This window comes from Xenia sp. Carnegie-2017, unplaced genomic scaffold (assembly GCF_021976095.1).
Source record: "Xenia sp. Carnegie-2017 unplaced genomic scaffold, XeniaSp_v1 HiC_scaffold_20, whole genome shotgun sequence".
Classification (NCBI taxonomy): Eukaryota; Metazoa; Cnidaria; class Anthozoa; order Malacalcyonacea; family Xeniidae; genus Xenia; species Xenia sp. Carnegie-2017.
Window position 1 is genome coordinate 12,375,527 of NW_025813483.1, and position 23,905 is coordinate 12,399,431.

The 23,905-nt window shown below is 34.7% G+C and overlaps 3 protein-coding genes across 6 annotated transcripts in view; 1 reads left to right on the plus strand and 2 right to left on the minus strand.

Annotated features, from left to right (window-relative positions):
• Positions 1-324: 324 nt before the first annotated feature.
• Positions 325-23,905, minus strand: part of LOC124443410 (ral GTPase-activating protein subunit alpha-1-like) — a 33,685-nt gene continuing 10,104 nt past the window's right edge. For 2 of the 3 annotated variants that reach the window (XM_046993896.1, XM_046993894.1), the window contains exons 18-41: positions 22,782-22,880; positions 22,288-22,443; positions 21,794-21,919; positions 21,351-21,488; positions 20,846-20,904; positions 20,668-20,776; positions 19,881-19,991; positions 19,156-19,224; positions 18,484-18,594; positions 12,704-12,863; positions 12,558-12,613; positions 12,041-12,193; positions 9,562-9,615; positions 9,349-9,487; positions 9,100-9,215; positions 8,535-8,716; positions 8,356-8,463; positions 8,031-8,102; positions 7,729-7,852; positions 3,075-3,233; positions 2,147-2,305; positions 1,701-1,828; positions 1,382-1,599; positions 325-954 (exon numbers count right to left, since the gene is read on the minus strand). In XM_046993896.1, the coding sequence (XP_046849852.1) occupies positions 803-954; positions 1,382-1,599; positions 1,701-1,828; positions 2,147-2,305; positions 3,075-3,233; positions 7,729-7,852; positions 8,031-8,102; positions 8,356-8,463; positions 8,535-8,716; positions 9,100-9,215; positions 9,349-9,487; positions 9,562-9,615; positions 12,041-12,193; positions 12,558-12,613; positions 12,704-12,863; positions 18,484-18,594; positions 19,156-19,224; positions 19,881-19,991; positions 20,668-20,776; positions 20,846-20,904; positions 21,351-21,488; positions 21,794-21,919; positions 22,288-22,443; positions 22,782-22,880 (2,958 nt within the window). In that variant the 3' untranslated portion in view covers positions 325-802. The remainder of the gene's footprint in view (positions 955-1,381; positions 1,600-1,700; positions 1,829-2,146; positions 2,306-3,074; positions 3,234-7,728; positions 7,853-8,030; positions 8,103-8,355; positions 8,464-8,534; positions 8,717-9,099; positions 9,216-9,348; positions 9,488-9,561; positions 9,616-12,040; positions 12,194-12,557; positions 12,614-12,703; positions 12,864-18,483; positions 18,595-19,155; positions 19,225-19,880; positions 19,992-20,667; positions 20,777-20,845; positions 20,905-21,350; positions 21,489-21,793; positions 21,920-22,287; positions 22,444-22,781; positions 22,881-23,905) is intronic. The other variant, XM_046993897.1, reaches the window with a different exon arrangement.
• On the minus strand, positions 3,461-23,820 carry LOC124443411. The gene is made up of 3 exons (XM_046993898.1): positions 23,817-23,820; positions 10,789-10,792; positions 3,461-6,449 (listed from the first exon to the last, which is right to left on the minus strand). Exon 3 carries the CDS (start codon positions 6,435-6,437, stop codon positions 4,185-4,187), a length of 2,253 nt encoding a protein of 750 aa, XP_046849854.1. The 5' UTR covers positions 6,438-6,449; positions 10,789-10,792; positions 23,817-23,820; the 3' UTR covers positions 3,461-4,184.
• LOC124443412 (uncharacterized skeletal organic matrix protein 5-like) lies at positions 11,501-17,709 on the plus strand. Of its 2 annotated transcripts, XM_046993900.1 has the most exons (6): positions 11,501-11,506; positions 14,735-14,965; positions 15,061-15,103; positions 15,299-15,356; positions 16,650-16,809; positions 17,084-17,709. In XM_046993900.1, exons 5-6 carry the CDS (start codon positions 16,744-16,746, stop codon positions 17,594-17,596), a joined length of 579 nt encoding a protein of 192 aa, XP_046849856.1. In that variant the 5' UTR covers positions 11,501-11,506; positions 14,735-14,965; positions 15,061-15,103; positions 15,299-15,356; positions 16,650-16,743; the 3' UTR covers positions 17,597-17,709. The 2 variants fall into 2 exon arrangements, with proteins under 2 accessions (XP_046849856.1, XP_046849855.1); XM_046993899.1 differs by lacking the exon at positions 11,501-11,506 and having other exon boundaries at positions 14,442-14,965.

Consider the following 23,905-nt stretch of genomic DNA (forward strand, 5'->3'; position numbering starts at 1 on the left):
CAACAGGTGAAAATTGATGTTATCAATTCGCTGTACAAAAGCAATTCAATATGTCAATTCAAGAAAATTCAAGGATCGATATGAATTGTGGTGTAATTTTTCTCCAATCCAAATACACAACATAACTCTATAACAAACGGAAGTCGTCATTATAAAGAGCACACACGCATTAAGCGTATATTTGAGGAAATTATTCATGCAGTACATATATGTTTGGTAAAAAATGTAAGATTGGCATTTTAAAAAGCACACATATTATATATGTCATCATGTTATATACTCCACATGAGTTTTTATGGTTTTTAAAACAAAAAGCATACGCTGTTGTTTTTAACAACAATTTATTTTACTTTTAAACTACGTTCACTGCTGACAAGATCTTCCATTTCAATGTGTTATACACAGCGAAAGACTTAACGCAAGTCAAAATAAATTATGGAAGCTCAATTTCAATTTTAAAAACCTTCATGAAAATTGCAATTCGTTATAAATTTCCAATGTATAAACCAATCCAAACCTCTTTAACATATTTTTCAAATTAATGCATGTAAATAAGAGCTGTTTTGACATATTTTGACATACACAAATGGATATCATTAAATATTCCTGCATGAGAAAACTAGTTTTAGCTACACTCCTTACAAATCGATTATAATTACAATATTGAAAGAAAATCGTCCCTTTGCGATAACATATACATACATTTACATTGTATTTCCATCATTAGGAGGAGACAAACAAAGCTTAGAACTGGAACTTCAAACTATACATTATATCTACATATACCCTGCAATATACCCTACTACTCCCCATTTTCATCCTTGGTTTGTTTGCGTCTAAACGACAATTTTTTGACGCCTAATTTTGGAGCAGGAAGAAGTGCGTCCGTCTGTACAACTTTGTGAAGTCCATCAGGTAATGATACCGTCGAAGATATCGCTTCTTTGTCTGCTGCTAAACAAAAAACAAGAACAACAAATTCGCAAGAATGCTGCTTTACATTGTATTTCATTTGCAGTGAACATCGTCATTGGAATTTGTCATAACATAAACTGGGTATAGTCTCAGCTGTTTGCTGTGTTTATTTATTGCTTTACTTATACATCTTCGCCATCGATAAAGAATTCGGCAACTTCATCATAGAACCTGTTATTAAAATACTTCAACACAGCAACTAAATAATATAACTTGACTACGAATCTTTTGCCCTGAAAATTCGAATGAAATACAAAACTAGAGCACATATAAAATCAGTTTATAATTATCGCTCTTAGGGGTGGAGTATATAGATTAAGGTATAAAGTTCTTAGAATGAAGAATATAATGATATGCATTCAATTCCTCTCTAGATTCAGTATATAGTACAAGGTAAATTCCTCACCAACTTTGGATTTTGCGATAGCTTTTGCCGAAGGCAACGTACTGTAACCTTCGCGTTTAGCAGTTGGTTTGTCTCCAGACGATACCTGACACTTTATGTCACTATCGTCGGTCTTTTTTTGAACAGGGCAGAAGATCTGTTCGGCAAAGTCTTCAAAAACCGTAGTTTCCTTGTGATGGTTCACTACATTAGTGATACAACTTGCTCGTTCTTCATAGCTGTAAAGGTGTTAAGGTTGAAATAAATTGATATTAGAATAACAATCATGTTAATGACATTGCAACATGTTCATTATGAGAATTTTGTAAGAAAAAGATACTAGGTTTGCATGCCAGGAATAAGGGATCGCTTTGCACGACTAGCATTCACAGCAGTCATTCTAACCAATGACGGCAGTATACGACGATTCACGATGGCTCCATCGAACAATGGTCCAAAGAAGGGAATCTATAAAAAATCATGTAAAATTTTCACGGTGAAATAATCCATCTTTATCCATCAATATATTATACCAGTGTTCTTAATGTTAAATTAGACTATTATTTGCCATCATTTTTGACAACGGTTGTTGAAGAAAAAGCTGTTACTGTATGATAAACTCGCTACTGACTTCTCATTGAGCAAAATTCATGCAAACTGGATGCCACATTCGATTGGCACTTTGAATAGTAACTCTGGCGTTCTCTGTTTTTAGGCATAAACGATGTACGTCTTAGTATGAACATCTCCTAATTGATAAGTGTGTGACCCATTCCACATACTTACGTTTCCTTTCTTTAAAATCTGTATTCTAAAAAGATGGTTCTTAAGTGGATAAATGATGATAACTACATCTCCAAATTCCGCGTTCACAATCCCATGACGAAAATCTCTGAAATGCTCAGACCAGACGATCCACACTTCATCATTGCCAAGATGACGTACCTGTATGAGTACGAGTATTGGATGTAAAAACTTATCTCTTTCTCTCTTCCACTAGAGCGTTTTCACCAGAAGTGATCTGATGTGGAGACTTATATATATCGTAGTCAAGTGTCTTCACGAAGACCGACATTTTGTTAAAATTAGAGGTGTTTTATGATGAAAAGGTACAACTCGATGTTTTCATAAAATACAATATGGTATCTTTATCAGAAATGATCTATCATTGAAACATGTTTCCATACATACTATAATCAAATGCATTCATAGTGATTACAGACTATGAATTTGAACATACGGAATTGAGATCAACGTCAGATAAATACTTAGAATACTAACCCTATCAGCATAAAGAAGTATAAAGACTCGAGTTTTTAACATGAAATCGCTCCTAATGATGATGTTAGATTGTGTATACGTTACTATGTATTGTGTGACCTATGTATTTAATTACAATAAGCACGTGATATGTAGAGCTGTAAGAGAGAAGAGGTGTTTAACTGTATGACAAAAAAAAAGAGCGAATGCAATAAGGAAGTCAGATAGTATAACAGCTATATTTATATACGACAAGTATGTGAAATTAGAAGTTCTTAAACTACAATATAAAGGTTACTACGTGAAACATATAGCAGTTCTGTATCAGGGAAATCAGTTGGCAAGATGAAGAAACATCGGTAACAATGACATCAAGCAAGAAAACTCCACAAAGTATTTGCAACACATTAAAGTATGAGAGCAAAAATTGGATGAATTCAATGTCGTCACAAACCTTTTTGATAAATCCCCCTTCATCAGAAGAAACGGCCATTCTCGTGGCAACATGAAACATTACTTCAGTGGTGGAGTTAGCGTAGTAAGCAGTAGTTGTACCTGTCGATTGATTCTTGTCAAGACCACCCATGAAACCTGTATGTGTCGATAACTCTACCTAAAGGATTATTAAAATACTATCAAGATTTAAGCTCCTTTTCACTAAAGCTGATTTGTTTAAGAGGCTAACAACAGTGATCGCCATCTGAAAATAGAAATGATAAAACTAGATGATAAACCTCTAGGTATACATGACTGGACTAGCATAAGCCAAATGTTTTCCTCAGACATGTGGTTTCAGAAGAAAAATAAGAGTTATATGAAATGACATAAATAACGTTCCACTTTGAAAGCAAAATAATGACGCATATATTGCACTGAAGAGTAGTTATAGAAACATACAATGTGAAATGTGCTGTAATCCTTGAAATACATTAAGTTCGAAGGTTTGAATTATCATTTGATTATTATCATAATAATATCATTACTGCCATTATTGCAAAATAAACAAGAATGCAAAGTGTTTCAACAAAGGTCGTTCTTCTGGAGGTGAGTAGTTCATGGGGTTGTCTCGATAGGCTAGGAAGTTATTTGAGAGATCTTTGTATTCCACAAATCTCGGGTGGCATGCACACATCTTCGATGTTGGAGAAAACCGAAATTTTACATAAAGCACTTAATCTCTACGTTCCATGTATGGAACCGAGGCTAAGTTGATCCACACTTGTTGAATTTATATTAACAGGTTGATTTGTTTAAACAAAAACATAAAATTATTGTCATTATTATCAATAATATTAATAATACAATAATAAATAAAATCAACGGGAAAATCCCTCGCTGAAGTCATGGCAACTTTAACAGATAGATATTTATTAACACTGTCATGAATGGATTTCCTCTTCCATATTATCATAAGGTTAAAATTACACTGGACTTGAAGCTATAAGCTGATGAAAACTTATTCATCGATTGATAATTTCAACGAGAAAATTGAAAAATGCCAACTTTAGACTCGACGCCAAGAAATAAATCAGAGCCAACGAATGACCCTCTGGATTAGAGCTTCTTAATTTCGTTGAACGAAAATAATCAAAAAAGACAAAAAAACAGCCACCATCAACTGGTGAGTATACGCTACGCGAGAAGACGAATTGCATGGTGGGCGACGAAAATCTGTAATCAAACATATCGAGGTAAAATGAGAGGTGACAGAAAGTGTGGTGTTAAATAAAGTAGTAGGGATAGTAAAGGAGGAAGTTGGTGAATGAGAGGTGACAGAAAGTGTGGTGTTAAATGAAGTAGTAGGGATAGTAAAGGAGGAAGTTGGTGAATGAGAGGTGACCGAAAGTGTGGTGTTAAATGAAGTAGTAGGGATAGTAAAGAAGGAAGTTGGTGAATGAGAGGTGACCGAAAGTGTGGTGTTAAATGAAGTAGTAGGGATAGTAAAGGAGGAAGTTGGTGAATGAGAGGTGACAGAAAGTGTGATGTTAAATGAAGTAGTAGGGATAGTAAAGGAGGAAGTTGGTGACATTGAAATGGTGATGGACGAAACAATGGACGGAGTTGCTGTAAGCACTTGAGCTGTTGTCGTTTGTATTTCGTTTGTTCCTTCACTACAATTCGACGGATCACACTCGCTTGCCTGAATGGAGAACTCTGCTACATCGGAAACAGACGTTACAGATACGTAGATTGTTCGGAGGTCATCGTCCGCAGATCGTTTGACCAACCTTTCTGGAGTGAAGTCTGCATTCACTGGAATTACTAGAATTTTGTTCGGTTGTGCGGCTAAATTAAACTTATAATCGTGATTATATTCATAGGGATGAGGTGTAGTACGAGATGCATAGACTATGGTATTGCCTACAAGATCCTTGACGTTTATCTGAAGATGAAAACCAAGATTGACTTTGTAATCAAAGTACTTGAATGAACCTTTCTCCACATTTGTCATAATTGTCTCGTTTTTTGCTGCTGCACGAGGCTTGTAGCATGTTGAAGAAGTGATCGTAGAAACGATAGCTTTGAGTTGCGCAAACGTGTCAAGAGTAAAAACGTGTTTATCTGATGAAGCTATTTCCTTAAGTTCATCAATATCATATCCACCAACTCCGACAGCATAAATTGAGATTTCGTTGTCTCGTATGTTCTTTGCTGGAGTTAAGACGCTATCGGTCGCTTTTCCATCCGTTAAAATGATGAGTATTCGTGGTACACCTTTTACAGCAGGACGGAGTCCTCGATTTTCCGTGAATTGATCTGTTAAAATGTTCTGAAGTGCGTCACCAAGGTAAGTCCATCCGCTATTGTACTTAACGGACTCTATTGCCGTCCTATATTCTGATTGGGTAGTGTAATCGTTCAAATGAAAATGTGAAATATACGGTGGTGTTGAAAAAGTTGATAGACCAAATCTTGAACCGCCCTCTCCGCTCAATCTTTCATCGGGAAACGATTTAATAATGTTTAAAACAAAATCCAAACTTTTTTGAAAATTCCCCCTACTCACACTACCAGACTCATCCAGAAGAAAGACAAGATCAACAGAACTGTTACATTTTGAGAGAGTTGCTTCTATAATATCAGCTTCGTTATTGCGTCTTACTAAATCTCGTCGCGATTGCTCATTATGATTCGAGTAAAAATTCCTCAAATTCTTAACCACATTATCCCAATCGTTTTTCGTCACAAATTGCCAAAGATTGTTGAACGCCTCGGGAGAACCAAGTTGATACGAAACACTAACAATGGCCGTACGAATACCGCGAGGAAGGGAGAAAAACACTAAAGATGTGCTACTTTTTTCTGCATCGTATCTTTTTGAAATGTTATAAATCGTCTCGTTAACTAAAAGGTCTGTAAGGGATTTTGCTTCAGCTTGGCTGATATTTAGCGGCATTTCAAGAACAGCACAGGCTGCTAAATTACCTTTTAAGCCAAGATACGGTTGAAGTTTACTGCGAAGCATTGTGGACAAAGAAGAAAGTGATGAGTTCGACAATTTCCCTAAATTGACCCCTGCAGCGATATGAACGCCATCTTTTGCATTTCCAGTTTCATAATCAACGTAGACATAACCGCAAAGAGAGAATCGTTCTTGACAAGACAGAAATTTCGTGTAAATCGTTGGTTGAGATGCTTCACTTCCTTCGGGTATCCCAGACTTCCATGATGGTTGACAACCTAAACTTTCTACATTGCAATCTAGAGGAACACCGGAATGTCTTCGGTAATCCGATGGATTGTACTCAGACCTACACTTGTACGGTTGAGCATTTGATGAATGTAGAAGAAACAGTTGAAGAACAAGGAAGAACATCGTGAAAAACTTCTTAATTGCCAAACGGAAAGGGCAAAGCTTTTGTTGCAGTTGACCGCAGCAGTTAGAATCCACTTAGCTACAGCCAATTAAAGCAGTTGCAAAACATGATTTATTCACTAACTCTAAACAACAATATAAAAATTAAACCAATATTATTCCAATGCTGGTACTAACTATAAGACAATATACTGGAACGCTATTACATTCTTGTAATTTGTATTTACCTATTTAGCAAAGCAGTTATGTACAATTTAGTTGTTTAGATTACGCGTTTGAGTAAAACTAGGATAGAATATTTCATATGTTGTTTGTAGATATGTAGTTTGTATATAAATATTATAACCTTATGTATGTCATTACAATGGCACACACATGGTCTTAAAATTGACGAAAACAGACATTTTTGAAGAAATATTCAAATCACACGATGCAAAATAAAATAGGACTATTTTTGATGGATTGATAAAATTACAAATTTGTCAAAGACTCTTTGGATAGATCAGACGAGACATATCACGACTTGCATTACCGCTTCATTCAATTCATCCTTCGACCTATTTTGATCCTTGTATATAATCCAAGATAGTGAACATTTTCACTAAACTTTATATTTATCTATATGAGTCCGAGGACTCTTAGTGTAAACATGAAATGTTACCACAAAAATATATTTAAATGTATATTTATTAGCAATTTAATTTTTTGCGTTTATTAAATAAAAAACATGTTGGTACATAAAAACTCTACGTCATCACGAGAGTCGACCAATCATTGAAACCACAACGTTAACTTTACAAATCGGCTTTCCCTCTACACGAGTCTCATGAATCTACCAAGTACAATGGTCTCTGTGGTTTCTCTATGACAAACACTTTCTTTGATAATGCACTGCACTCTAATACATATTATAGCCCTTGTTGTTTAAGCTCTTGTGGCATTTTTCTCCATTTGCAATACTTCATTTGTTGCTACTTTTTTTTAACATTTAAAATGTAAAAACACATAAAAAATGTTTACATAACTCCCATGCAAGAACAGAGACAACAAAAGCACATAAGAAATTTTACATAATTCCCATGCAATATCAGAAACAATAAAACACATAAAAAATGTTTACCTATCTGATACCTCCCATGCGAGACCAGAGACAACAATAACACATAAAAAATGTTTACATACCTCCCATGCAAGATCAGAGACAAGAATAACACATAAAAAATGTTTACATATCTGATATCTCCCATGCGAGACCAGAGACAACAATAACACATAAAAAATGTTTACATACCTCCCATGCAAGACCAGAGATGAAATTTTCATATTCTTTGCTTCCAGACGAATTACTCATAATTGACGTTTTATCTTCCTGTCCGGGTGCAACGTAAAATACAGCAATCTTGTGCGTCTCTCGACTACATATAAAACAGACATACTTGATTATTTAAATTAACGAATAACTTATCGTGAACATTTGGTCATTGCTAACACACTGTAAACGGATAGAGGCATGGATTTGACTGTCCATCACCTAATTACGATCAATGCATAACACAGACCAAAAGTTATCACTATAGAAACAAATTAACAAACCTTTTCCTATTATCAAGATGCTTCAATTCTCTTATAAGTTTTTCACTTTTCTTCAATAAGTCAATCTTTGATCTGAAAAATTTATAATATGCCTGACCTCACGAAAAACATGTTCGTTTACGAATAGAATACGCATGGACATGGAGCAAAGTTCAAAACGTTTTCACTTAGCCGTCACATTGGTGTAAAAATTGAAAGAATTTCAATCAAGTTTCATTTATTGAAGCAACATTATGACTGCTACCTTCATTCTTATTTTGATCCCTAGGAAATGATTTAAAACATATAATAAACGTGAACAAACGTTACTAAAGTGTAAACAAACCTTTTCTCCCATCCAAACATTCCCAGTTGATTAAAAAGAAAATGTGATAGGTAAAATGGATTACTTGGTTTTTGATAGTCGTTAGGAGCTAACTTGTTGCCTTTTAGCCTGAAAACCATGCAAATTTTCATCGTAAAATACCTTCGTGGTCAGTTACAATGAAAAACGTCAAAACAAACCTTGGATCGTCGAGGGCGTTTTCACAAAATTTTTCCTCGTTTTGTCGTTGCTCCCGAATAGCATCGATTAGCTTCTGCTCCATCTTTTCATTCAAAGGAACAGGTGGCGGAGCAGGTTCGTTAAGGGATAAATGGGGATGAAAGAGACATTCCGGACTGGTTGAACCAATATCCTGGAGTAACTATGCATTTCAAAAACAAAACAATTATAAAACGATAACAAAGTTTTTTTACAGAAAATAATCGGAACATCTTGCAATGTCCAAACTATTGACATATGGGCAGATGAAGAATCTACTTATAATTGACTAAATCGCATTACTTAAAATTTAGAAGATTTGCATGATTAAATATTCTCAGTGATATCTATATGGTGCGACCAATATCAGATTACTTTGAGCAGTATGTAGTATCAACCTGCTTTGATCAATACCACATCAGCAACATCACATTGCTTTTAACAATACCAGATTTCTTCTCCGTTTCAGCATCCCATTATCGTTATCTTTTGGCAAATATGGTAAAAGCTTGTGAAAAATACAAATACCATTTACTGAATGCATACCTGGTCTAATTTGTCACGTTCAGATGGTGCCGATGATTGTTTTCGTATTGACCTCCTTTCACCAGAGTTCAATATTTCATTTAGATGTTCTTCACTGAAAAAACTATTCAGAACGCCTACAGAAACAATAAAATCAAACAAGGGTTCAGCCATACAAGAGTTTTTAGCAGGACTGATTTTTTAGGAGTGATAATAAGAGCAGTATAATAATTTGATGTTACAGCTAAAGTTCTGTACATGTATTCTCACCTGGAAAAGTTTCTTCAGCATCAAATCGTGGCCCATACAAGGTTGAAATATCTAAACAATGTTTACCGCACATATCTCGGACGATGAGTCTAACTGACGTATTGCCAGAAAATAAGTTCTTGTCTTTTGTAGAAGCATTCTGCGCAACGAAGAAATAAATGCATGATTTAACGCATCGAAAAAAAACCTTTGAGAAAATATAATTTGACTTACATCAACAGGCAACTCTACCATTGAAATTAACGTTGAATCATTGACCACAAAAAACTACAAAATAGGAGCGAAATCTTTCTTAAATTTAATAAAAAATTTTCAATTGAGAGTTTAATGAATAATAAATATACCTAGAATAAGTTGAAGGGATAACAGCCACAATATTTAAGACATTTAAACAGAGGATGAATTTTGTACGATTGAGAGCTGGTGATCACTGACTTTATAACAAAAGTTTGTGGTTTACTAGTTTAATCATTTCAGATGACAGATTGAGTATGCTAGATCTCGAAAAAAAAAGACAAACCAATCCACCTTCTGACGGTAAACACACCGTGTCAAAAATATTAGATCAAATTACAAAATTCGGACAATCAAATGGTCGGGCGTAGTATTGTATATGTAGAATAGTGGCAATTAATAGAAAGAAGATGCTCTTGGGGTATTTGTAAACCCTATTTTAGAAGCTTGGAAGGAAAGCTTGGATATGACATGCAATATGCATATACAAAGTTATATAGAAAAAACGTTGTCGCGGGTATTACAAGTGCCATAAAACAGGGTTGAAGAGTTTGATATGCATTTGTCAAACCAAGCTTAAGAAGGCAAAGAGCAAACCGAAAATAGATTATTAAAAATTTGCTAAGTGCATATACAAGCACCAATTTCAGAGCTCGCTCGGTGGCGACCTCACTCTCCCTGCGTAGCCCGAGCAAAGCCTATCGCAGGCGATCTCGGATGGGCGGAAGCTTGCTATTGGCATCTCCCAAGTAGGATAGCGTGGAGGGGCCGAAATCTCCTACCGAAACGTTAACATGCGGCGTTCTAGTGCCTTACGTATCAGAAGGTATCGGGAAGCATGGACCGAAAACGGGTTTTTTTGCTTTCGAATTTTATCTTTTTGTTTATCTTCTCAAAGATATATTCTCAAAGATAAAATAAGCCAAGCAATGTTTTAATTAACTTCTTCTGACACTTTGCCTTTTTCTAACACTTATAATTTAAGACAACCTTCAACAACCTTTTATATAATTTTTATTGGTTTATATCTTTCAGATTAAACTCTTTCATTTACTGTTTCTCGTGTATCACGAGGAAACCATCAAAGGGCTTCGTGGCAAGCAAGGATTATCTGGTTCCCTTAATTACCAAGGGACACTCTCGCATAGAGACAGCCGTCCAATTTATTACGTAAATGCATGTAGTATGCATTTTGTTGTAAGAAACCACCCTACCAAAGAATATCAAGATCCAATTTTAGCTGCATCGAGCGAAGAAAATTTTAAGTCATAGAATTTTTTTAACTGTTATTTTTATGACATTTATGATTCGATGTATCATGAGATTCCAGATGAGATTAATGACTGCCTTTGAATAGAATTAACACATATTCATATTATGTGTTATCATTTAGCGTCATCGTAATTTTATGCATTTTTAGCAATAGTTTAAAATTCCATTTTACGTATATAACTTGTAAATAAATGTGAAAAGTCAGTTTTAGGGAGATTTCATCCATCAATAATGTTAGTGATTAGTGACAGCGAAACTAACATGTAACAAAACTAACAATTCAAAAATTTGTATGGCTTGCTGTTTTGCGCTTTATGCAGCTCCGTCCTGGATATTATTAAGTCACGCCGTTAAGGCCCACAAAATCCTTACAAAAAAAGTCGTTAGCGCGCAACAACATGCCAGTATTCAAGCCTTCCTTCGATCGTTATGCTTTTTTCTAACACAAAATGGTTAACATTTACTGTTATGCCTTCTGCCTTTATAAATAATCGTTCTGAATAACTAGAATCAGATTCACAAATGCCCCAAAACTCAAAAGCATCTCCTAACCATTTTATTGCCACTATTCTACATAAACAATACTATAATCGACAATTTGATTGTCCGAATTTTGCAATTTGATGTAGGATTTTTGACACGTGTGTCTTCCGTCGGAAAGGTGGATTAAGCTGAATCCCAAATTAATAAGACTGCTAATTCCCAGGATGAACAAAAAGTTAATCTGTTGTACATTGTACACTAATAGTTCAATTCTTCAAATTCTTGTTTCCCTTTAAGTGCAGATGAACATAAAACTTTCAAGTTTATCTGCGCTGAAAGAGAAACAAGTATTTGCATACATAACAGCACATTGTAAGGAAATAGCATGTTAAAACAAGCGTTTATTTTCAAATATTATTTGCCATAACACTAGACTATTATTATTCTCGCTTAAAATACTGCAAGATGAAATCATTTAGTAACAATGACCAATCAGATTCAATATCTGCTTCGGTAAAAAAGCAGTTGTAAATTCCAACCGAATACAAATCCAATCATAAATTATACCCAAATGCTAATGCAATCAAATCTTTTGTAATTTAATCCAAATCCGAGTCAAATACTAAAAATGAAATGCAATTGACTGATATTTCTTGATAAAATCCAGCACATTATTTGGCGTCTTTATCTATTTTGTACTAACCTGTACATTTGGTGATGAAAATATAGCAGATGTAAGTTCTTCCTCGTATTCACATAATGGATTATCTTGGTTTTCGTTTACAATGCTCGTGAGTCGCGCTGCTCCAGCAGATAATGGGAAATGATTTAAATGATTAACGATGTGCAGTATTACCTAAAAAGTAAAAAAATAATTGTAAGGAATATAGAAGACATGAAACTTCTAAAAAAGTGTAAATGAAAGAGATGTATTACATAATACATAAATGTATAGAGAGCAAATGATATTGTTGATAATAGGAGTCATATAAATTGAAAATTCAAATTTTCGTGTAATCTGTTCATATTCTGTTTCATATAAAATACAGTTTCTATATGAAGTCAGCTTATATTTATAAGCGAGATAAGCACACCATTCCAGGAGAGAAAGTAAATCATGCATAGCTAGATATAAAATATTAGAAATGATTTATTGGTGAATGAGTTAAATGCAGTTGTATCAAAGAAGAAAAAGGCTGCTTTTCTGGCGAAAAACTCACCGCTTTCGCAGTAATTCGAACTCTTTCCATGGTTTGAGAAAGGCTACCAGTCATATCTAGCAAAAAAAGAGTGAGAGAAGGAAAAATGAGGAAAGCATAGGATAGATAGGAAATTAATATCATCAATAAAACAACAAAACACGCACCGCCATCCACAAAGCCAGCAGCGCCAGACGACGTTGAATCTGGGATATCTTGATGTATTTGAGCGAGGTGAATTTGTAGATCCTCGTGGGAAATCATTCGACTAATGCTAAACTCTCGATCTGTTGTAGCTGGATTATTGGAGACCACATGCTTCAGCGCCTATTATGTATAAAATAAATGTGTGAATCATTGTCCTTATGCATGATCATAGGCATACGGGACGGGGGGGGGGCAGCTTCTGCCCCTCGCGAAAGTTTGAAGATTGAAAAGTTGGGCAAATTTTAAGCGTTAGTCGGGCGAAAATATGGCGGAGCTTTCGCTGTGAGTTGGAGAAAATATTTACTCCCCCTCCCCCGAGAAATGATAGCTCTTGTACGCCTTTGTGCGTGATCATATCTGTACACGAATAACGATAACAAATTGTTATGGCGAGTGCTATGCTGTATTTCGTCAATTAATTAAAATAAATCGATATGAAAAATATTTTATGGAAACTTCACAATCAACTTTAGAAACTTCGCCTGCCCAAAGTGAATAATTTAGCTAAATTATTCTGACGACAGTACCATGAAGAGTTCTAAAATATTTAGAGAAGCATTTTCCAGAAAAGCCCGAAATAATGCTTTACATGCATGTGAACATTTCAAGTAAACGCTCAGATCTCTTTACATACTGTTGCCATGTTACAACAATATGTTAGTTACTCTAGTGACTCTACAATGCAGTCTTTGAAACGCATTGTTATAACCGAGTGTACAACTTTCACTTATCTGATAATTGCATATAGCATAAAACTATAAGTTTTAACATGAAAAGCAACGATAGCTACATATTTGAATGAAGCTAAGTTTATGTAAAACGACTACACATGAGTATATATACATTGTATGTTTCAGGATTTTTATCATTCTATAATGTTCTTTATAAAAGCACTTGAAGTTTTTGCTTGTTAAAGTTTATTTACTATTTTTTAGATTTGTCGCAACCATGTGTTTAATTATTTTTTATTAGTGTTATATATACAGCCAAACAAAACGGACCAATGAAAATATTCCTGCCTTCATTATACGTGTTTCCAACACCGCGCAACATATTATTTAATGAAAGCATATGAAATGGAAGAAAAAGAGTTTCGTGCAGCTGATTTGCAACTCCAGATGGAAAATTTGTGATTGAATATTTTTTCTCGTTCTTTTCTGGCGGTCTTTCGCTAAACTTCTGTCAGCTAAAACAAAACTGGCTATAAATGCTTAATCGTGAAACAATCTTTGATGGACGTGGGACATGTTTGATTGCGAGGCGTTAAATTTTATCACTTAGTAACATCTTTGTAGGACAAAAACTTAACACAGATGAACATTTTGTAAACTTTTGCATATTTTGTTGAAACACAGGAGAATTCTTAGAAAATTTGCATCAAAAATTCTATAATGCTTTCGGAATGATAGCTATACATGCCTGTAACTAGCATAAGCGTTGCTCCTTTACGTCATTTTACTAAACTTACGTATTTTTAAATCCAATTATTAGGTGCTAGGAAACTAAATTAAACTTTTTCAAAAGACATTTGAACTTCGCCGCGGTTAAAATTGTTCGTTTCCAAAGTTTAATCGCAGTTTAATTGCACAAATTTCTTCGAAGTAATCTTGAGGAATAAAGTTTGAAATTGCACGAATGTACGCAGGTGGAAATCCGACCTTGGCAATCAAAACGAAAAAAAATTTAATAAACATAATTTGTATGGGAGGAGCCAACAAAAATTGAAGAAAGACCAAATACATTAAGAGATGTAAACCGAGATACTCCACGAATAAAAGTATTGCTCATAGTATAGCTACAGCATAAACGACAGATGTACAGAGACTGTAGCTACTGATTGGCGCATTTCGTTTATATCTTCAAAAACTATTGCTAAAACAATGCCTTCTTGTAGTAGCAAACTTCACAATATAATTGCACTTATTGCGGTGACCTTAACTTGGAGAGTTACGGAAGGTGAATATACCCCATTTCGTAAAATGGCGGGCAAGTATCTACCAAACAACGTCCGGGAAACCTTTAAGGTGACAGATGAACTTCACTGTGCCCTGTACTGCATTCAAAAGAAGTGGTGCGAGTCGGTAAACTTTAAAGCCGCAGATGTAGAAGAGGAAAGTTTGTGCGATTTAAACAACGGAAAAGATGTTCGAACTAAGGATGACAACGGAGTTTTGAAAAATTCACCAGAATATGTTTATTTAGAAATCATCAAAAAAACAACGGTAAACTAAATGAAATTCTGATTTCCAATGAAACGTAGTCACGTTTCATGAATTTTTGAATCACATAAATGAATTTTTTTTCAAAATGCCTTTAGAAGAAGACTGTTGATGATCGCAAAGAAGAGACAAATAAAAAAAGTACGTGAAAGTTTTAAGACGTATAGCTTTTCTACAATGACTACCATGCAGGTGTTTACTACTTTCTAAACGCCAATAAAAAAACAAAGACTGAGCTAAATGAATTTAGAGTATACTTTAGGAATAAAAAATAATCATTCTAATCTCCTCTGAAAATAAAACATCGATTACGTTAATTCATGTACTATTGTTTAGCTGAAAATCGAACATCTTATGTGGCTTCAACATGTAAAGAGTTACTCGAAAGAGACAGGTAAAAAACAACAAAAAATTTCTTTGTGACTGTTGTCATCTCTAGCATAGGTTAGGCCAGGAGTCAGTGGAGAAAGCAGTCAGTGGAGAAAGGTGTCAGTGGAGAAAGGTGTCAGTGGAGAAAGGTGTCAGTGGAGAAAGCAGTCATTGGAGAAAGCAGTCAATGGAGAAAGGTGTCAGTGGAGAAAGCAGTCATTGGAGAAAGCCGTCAGTGGAGAAAGGTGTCAGCGGAGAAAGGTGTCAGTGGAGAGCATCAGTGGAGGAAAAGCAGTCAGGAGAAAGCGTCAGTGGACAAAGGTCATCAGCCGGAGAATCGTCAGCGGAGAACATCGGCAAACAATCGGATAGGCAATGGAGAGTCAGTGGATAGGCTGTCATGGATCGGAAAACAATCGGAAAGAATCAGCGGATATCAGTGGAATCAACAGTGGAAATCAGTGGAATAGCTGGAAAATCAGTGGTCAAAGCGGCATGGAAAAGGCATAATCGGTGTCAGTGGAAAATCAGTCAATGATCAGATGAAATCATGAGTCAATGGATGTCAGTGGAAAATCATGGAAAAGTGTCGAGGAAGGAAAGAAGGAATCAATGGAGAAAGAAATGGAAATCAGGAAAGTGGAGGAAAAGGAAATCAATGGAGGAAGTCAATGGAAATCAATGGAAATGGAAAGGTGGAATGGAAGGAAGGAAAGGTCAGGAAAGCAATGGAGAAACATCAGGAAAATCAGTGGAAATGGAATGGAAATGGATCATCGGAAAGATCAAAGGGAAATCAGGGAGAAATCATCGAGGAAAGAAAAATGGAAAAGGCGTCAGTGGATAAAGGTCAGTGGAAAAGGGTCAGTGGAGAGAATCAAGGAAAGGTGTCAGTGGAGAAAGGGTCAGTGGAGAAAGGTGTCAGGAAATGGCAGTGGAGAAAGAACAGTGGAGAAAGCAGTCAGCGGAGAAAGGTGTCAGTGGAGAAAGGTGTCAGTAGAGAAAGATGTCAGTAGAGAAAGGTGTCAGTGGAGAAAGATGTCAGTGGAGAAAAATGTCAGTGGAGAAAGCACTTCGGGAAGGAAGAAGTCAGAGAAGAGGACAACCAGTGTAAAAAGCAGTTAGAGAAGAATGCAGTGAGTGGAGAAAAAGGTTCATGGAAAAAACTACAATCAAACCCCCCTTCCTCGGTGTAGTATTAATTGTTTCATGCATTTTTTGTACTAATCCTGGTTAACTATGAGATAACCATTGATTCTCATGAATGTACAAAAATTTACACTTACCAATGATCACAGTATAGCTCACACTAATATAGCTTATCAAAAAGTGGTACATACGAACTGAAGGAAAATAAAACCAGCGTACACAATGGTGATGATGAAGAGAAATTCTATAAAGTATACTGTCATATGGAAACACTTGGCGATTGTGGTAGAGGCGGATGGACATTGGTAATGAAAATGTCTGGAAACAAGGTAATACGTCTTCCAAAGGAAACGTTTGAAGGATCAGCTTTCAAATACTAGTGTCCCATTAACCAACATCTCTTTTAAAACCAGTAAACCCGACTTTTACGAATTTAATAATCTGTAATAACAACAACTAATAATATATTGTTGTTTGCACGTATAAAACAGTCTTAAGTTTAAAAGATTGAACTGCCTGAGCATTTAAATTTCAAAACAACTAAACATTGATTCGCAATTCAAAACGTGAACAAAAATGTTCAACATATTTTTCATTTTTCAGAGAACATTTGAATACGATTCAAGCAAATGGACAAACAAAGAAGTTTACAATGTCGATGGAGGATTGGCAAACTTCTCAAATATTGAAACATTGTTGGAATCCTACTGGAATGTCCCATTCACGATGATCTGTCTGGGAATGCAATATAACGATGAGAAAAGATGGATGAAGTTTGCTCATAATGGAAGTTCATTGTACGATGTTATAGCAGACAACAAGCAACAGACGACAACACTGGCTAGAGACAAGTGGCTAGGACTCATAAATAATGCAAGACTTCAGTCGAATTGCAATAAAAATGGATTTAATGTGGGAAAGTCAAATGTTAAAGCACGAATTGGGATCGTTGCAGACGATGGCGATCAATGTAATAATTACAATTCCATTATCGGATTTGGTTTAGATAAGTTACGGTCAGCTCAAGGATCTTCGCGCACGATTGCCTGCGGCTCGGCATATTTGAAAAATCCAAAATCCAAACAGCACACGTTTGGATTTGTTTTTGTCCAGTGAACTCATCGTCAAATACGGACAAATTTTGTTGACTTTTAATTCTTGTTGGCCATGTAAATAAGCTTGCTTATTGTTCTATGCAACGTTCAAAACAATAGCGATGTGTGTACGCATATTGGACAATGTTTTTTTTTTTAATAGCGATGTGTGTACGCATATTGGACAATGTTTTTTTTAATAGCGATGTGTGTACATTCCGGCATCTCAACGAGGCAACCATTTTCCCCTGTTTATAGTACCGAATCTAGTTCAAGGTTCATACATTTCCTCATTAATGACCTCCTTAAAAGGCCAGTAAAACAAAGTTTGCTCATTTACATTATATTTCCATTGAACATAAGTTATAAAATTACAGTTTACTTTCGAAAACAGTTTATTCATATCTTTTTTCCTTTACAAGATATTGAAGTTTTACACAACCAGCGACGTCTCATTGTACAATGAAAATTGAACTATCAGGAATATCTACTGATAACTTCAACCGGCAAAGTTTCTATATTTGTAAAATGTTAATGATATAAAATTCTGCATAAGTCATAAGAAAGTGGTAAAGAAACTGAAGGATATTTATAAATTTGCAGGAGCTCATTTCGCAACGTGACGTCACTGGCTATGTAAATTAGACTTTACAAATATTTTAATATCCTAAGAATGAAAAGAGATGTGATAATGAGTAAATTGTTTTCGAAAATCCACTATCATTTTAAGAGTTCTCTTCAATGAAAATAAATTAAATGGTAAAAATTTCGTTTTACTGGCTTTTTAGCATTAAGTCAAATTGTGTCATGAAGTTTGACGATTTCCAGCACTATTTCAGCCTTCCTTGAAGAAACGTTCGCCATTTTTGCATTTCTACCGGAGAATATGATTATTTTGCGTTAACATACCTGAAACACAAGTGCCAATGTTGTCTGATTATCATCCTGAACTTTCAACAAAGAAGTGAGAGGAATAACCATTACCCAGTCAAGAAGACAAAACATCAATGGATTTAAAGTCTAGAAAAGAATACAAAACATCATGTAGCGTAACACGCTTTCTGTGTTAGCTCATTTATAAAAACTCGACGAACTGCTATACTGTACAAATCAATACATAAACAATGCCTATAACTGAACACAGCCACCATTACGAAAGTATTCACAAATAATTTGATTGCACATTCACACCAAAATAGGGACCAATCCCACTGTAGACGTCACTATATATATATATACATACACAACTATAAAACATACATACATTACTATATTATAAACATAACTGTTACATACATTCCTGCAGCTGGAGTAAACAACAGTTGATATATCTAGTTTTATAAATATATATATATATATATAAGTCGATGTTTTGCAAAACGCAAGGTGAAGGAAAAGACTTCAACAAAACTTCAAACAATAAATTGACTATTTTTCAAGCGTAAAGCATATGAACAGCCTTCACACACAAAAAAAAACAAGTCGATACTTTCTAATAAGATTCCTAAGATATAACGCAGAAAAATCGATTTTTCCTCGAAACACTCAACTTTATTAACATAAGTGCATGAACAACATTACCTTGACCATTTGAATGGCATCCATTTCAGATCCGTCATTCATACATCGTCGAATAACTTCACACAGGGACTATACAAAATAAAATACAAAGGTTACACAATTGTTTCTGGTCATCCAATTTAACAATTTAGAACTACTGCAAAAACGTATCATACGCTACAGAATCACGTTTCACATGATATCAGATTGTTTCACAGAATGTCAGATCATATTTCACATAATGTCAGATAATATCACACAATATCAGATCACATCACACACAATATCAGATCATATCACACAAAGTCAGATTATATTTCACATAATGTGAGATCATATTTCACACAATGTCAGATCATATTTGACACAATGTCAGATCACATCACACACAATATCAGATCATATCACACAATGTCAGATTATATTTCACAGAATGTCAGATCATATTTCACACAATGTCAGATCATATTTCACACAATGTCAGATCATATTTCACACAATGTCAGATCACATCACACACAATATCAGATCATATCACATAATGTCAGATTATATTTCACAGAATGTCAGATCATATTTCACACAATGTCAGATCATATTTCACACAATGTCAGATCATATTTCACACAATGTCAGATCACATCACACAATGTCAGATCATATTTCAAACAATGTCAGATCATATTTCACACGATATCGGGTTAATTTTAGTAGTTTATTCTTTGACTTAAATAGAGTTTGACAACCTGCAAAATTTTCAAAGGAAGGTGCGGATCATGATTCGATAACTCTTCATGATATTCAGAAAGGTTTTGAATCAAACCAATCGCCACGCTCGACACGGACCAATTTTTAAACTGTGAAAGAAGTGCACTTCAAATTAAAATGTCGTATTTATCGTTAATGAAGAACTTTTTTAATAATTTGAATTTGGGCAATAATTGTCAAAACATTGTTCATTTATACACCGTGCAGAGATGTGTTTAGGGGAGCGGTGCGGAAGGGTGGACCTGGGCCATAGGAGAGGCCAATTTACCAACTAAGTACTAATAATATTTAGGCACAAGCAATTGTGATTTGTGTTTAATGGAGCATACTTCCAAAAGACCTCCCAATTATAATGAAAGGTAACAGAATACAACAAAAAAGTCTGACGACATGAAGCGAAAACCAGTGAAAACCGAAATCTAATCCAAAAGTAAAGAACCCCATCCCCTACAAACCATTGTGGATGATTCATTCATTCTTTATGAAGTCAAATTTTGTTTCTAGTATTTATCATTTAAGAAAAGTTTATTTTTGGTCACCTCGAAAGTTTACACTAGCCTTAACTTATATAAACTTCTACATGGGGGAATTTATGTTATATTTTTTTCAATATATGATTTGTTTGTACAACTTAAAAGTGCATAGTTTTACATGTGAGGTTAAACAGTTAACCTTATAACATACAGACGTACAGGTTAACTTGTACTGTTTTACATGTGAAGATAATGTAATACCGTGAAAAATAAACAAAAAAAAACAACAAACCAAAATCGATGTCAGAAGAAGCGATGTGTACTGATGCAATTTGTTGTGTCCTTTATTATGCGTCAGTTCTTCGACAACAAACATCCCGATGGCGCAAAGTGCCGTACATCTTAAAGATGACATATTAAGTCATTATCAATACATAACATTTTGTAATGAGCATATATGAGATGGATACCTTGCATGACAAAGGGGATCATTTACAGCAGCTTTGTACAAGGCATCACATAGCTTCCCCTAAAAAGAAATGAAAGACATTTCATGAGAGAGAGAAAACGTTTTCAAAAATTATCTTGTGGTGGAAGTAGTTACAGTAGAAACGACGTGCATAAAAAGAATACAGCACGAAAATTTTTAGTTTCAATAATTTACATATAAACACTTGCACTTAAAATATGCAATTCTAAAAAAAAGCAATTTAGCAAATGACGTCCAACCAGCTACCATACGAAATCGAAGGGTACTGCAAAATCTCAAAAAAACACACTGCCTTTTGATTCGTAATTTGAATCAACCATTGTGCTCAATATTTTCATTTGAATCAAAATGTTTCTAACAATTATTTCATTCTCCATCAACTATTATTTAATTTTGATTTTACCAACAAACCAAAAATACTTTTTATATTTGACCTAATATTCCACCGGTTTTTCCTTACTCATATCTGTTGTTAAAGTTCTAACCTTTATGTCTTTGCATGGCAAAAAGGTGGGTTCATCATTTACAGCATGGGAGCCAATCTGATAGATTTTCATACTGGGAAAAGCGTTAGGATAGCACAATAACGATGCAAGAATGGTAACCGCTTCTGTTCTTGGATACTATCAAGGAAGATGGTTGAGTTAGCTATAGAAGTACTTTACTGCGAAACAAAATGCATGTCAAATTTTGTAGAAGTACGTCGTGCCTTAAGTCAGTCAGTTTGTATATGCATCAATGCCTGGAAATTAAACTGTAAGAAAACTTTGGTCATTATGCTACAATATACAAAACTATTTTAACACTTGCTGCAAGGTGCTGCTGTTGAATCCTTGTATTAAAAACTATTGGCTTCACTTTACAATTTACATGTTATAGTAAAGTTCAACTATTCAACACACACACTTATATATATGAATATACCCACAGATGTGCTTCCACTTTCAATAATTGTATTCGCTGCATGAATGAAATCAAGAATCAATAAAGACGAGCTCGATAGAACCACGCCGAAGAAAAATTCACATTTTTCAATAATAGCATTAATGATATCCTATAAAGAGAAGTTATATTGAAAAAACGTTTTCGAAAAGTTTGTATAATAAAGAATACAAAATCAATGAACACAAATCTAGAACAGATTAAGATTTGGAAATATTTGTCAAACAACAAGCTACATATAAACACAGTAAGATATAGTGTGTTTAGCAAACAGATACTCAAACAGAAGGATGCACATTACAAGATTTGTTATATGACAAGAAAAGCAACGACTTGTTCAACGTCAGAGCCATTTCTTCCATAAATACACGCGGATTGGTTGGTTAGTAAACTTTCAAAACTCTCAACCAATTGCGATATATTATCATTAAATCTGAATCAATTCTACTTGTTAAATGAAGACATTCCAAATCGTCATACCTGATCCGAATTGGTAAGTCCGTCATGAAGACATCGATAAAAATGTCGAAGATAGCTTGCTGACAATGGATTGTCCTGTCGTCGTACGGTCATCTCGCAAAGCAGTTGATAAGCAACGAGTTTGCCTTGCTTGTATTTAGTAGGCAAATACACCGTCTGCAATAATAAAATGTGTACATGTGAAACAATTACTTTCGAAGGCCATTCCTTCCATTAATCCTATTCATCTGCATCATCAGTTCTTCTATACCATTCATTCTAGCCATTGTTCTCCATAACCCCAATTTATCATTTGATGTCCTTATCTATCCTATAGTTGATTTTTTCGTCGCAGTCTTTACACACATCCTTTTATCATGAATATATTTTGTTGAAAAATCTCAAGCAAACTTGAACTAGATGCAACGTTCAGGTAGTTAAAATAGACATCAGTACACTGGCTCTAAGCTACAGATGTATATATACGTAGATTGTTTGATTTACAGTAAATTTACCTGAAATAACCACGATGCAAAGTAGTGTAAAGGTGGTAGATAATCAGGCATAGACGGCGTTGATTTATTGTCAACCGAAATACCTTGATTCATTCTTATCTAAAATTAGAAGTTGAACAATTTTATGAAACAACCCAAGAACACAGACTTCACAGTTATACTAACTAGATTCACATCTTTCGGGTTACAATGTGCTTAAGACAAAGAATGTGACACCAATTTATCATTCTATGTAGATGATGTATTTAGCTGGAATTTTGTGAGCAAGTTTGTACAAGTGGGGCACACCACACCAACGTCTTGATTTGACAAAAGAATTTTACTCTGAAAGCTACAAGGAGAATATGGAGCGTTTCTATAACACAGCATATTGTTTTATTCAAGGAAAAATTGCTCACAGAAAAAAATTAGTAAGTTGTGGAATCGGTAAATGAGATTTCAACAACGTTAGTTAACTGTTCTAAACAACAAGAAAAATTAAGAGAATTTATTGGTCGTTATTAAACGAAAGACATCAAAATACCCAAAGGGTCCCAAAGAGAAAGTAGACGCCTAAAGTGTAATTATTAATTCGCAAAACAGTTTTTTCTTGAAATGGTAAAATGATGACGATGCAATGTTTTTAAATAAACGCCTGTTTACACTACTCGATTTGTCGGATCCGATTTTGACCGATTCTAAAAACGGATTGTGTGAACACATATAAAGTGAGCCTCAGATAGTCGGATCCGTCAATCTAAAAGTTCGTATGGAAATAGAACTTGCTCTATAGTCGGATCCGTCAATCTAAAAATTCGTATGGATATAGAACTTGCTCTATAGTCGGATCCGTCAATCTAAAAGTTCGTATGGATATAGAACTTGCTCTATTTTCATCCGACAAGATCAAACGAAGCCGATCAGTAAAATTACATAGATTTGAAAGAGACTTGGAAACAAGAGCAAAAATACGAAAAATCTATCGAAAATATGAACTGGATAACACAAAAGGCTGTTCACACGATTATAAATATCCAAGCGAATATAAATATCAACAAAATGATCAAACAATCGAAAAGTCGGAACCGAAAAAATCGGATCGTGTGAACGGGCCTTAACACTTAGTTGAGAAGTTAAAAAATGAT

Excerpts from the sequence above, each read along its gene's own strand:
- LOC124443411 (XM_046993898.1), bottom strand. The coding sequence starts at position 6,437 with ATGTTCTTCCTTGTTCTTCAACTGTTTCTTCTACATTCATCAAATGCT.
- LOC124443412 (XM_046993899.1), top strand. The coding sequence starts at position 14,624 with ATGCCTTCTTGTAGTAGCAAACTTCACAATATAATTGCACTTATTGCG. Across the intron at positions 15,104-15,298 it reads AGAAGAGACAAATAAAAAAA|CTGAAAATCGAACATCTTAT; the intron begins GTACGTGAAAGT and ends ACTATTGTTTAG. Across the intron at positions 16,810-17,083 it reads TGAAAATGTCTGGAAACAAG|AGAACATTTGAATACGATTC; the intron begins GTAATACGTCTT and ends TTCATTTTTCAG.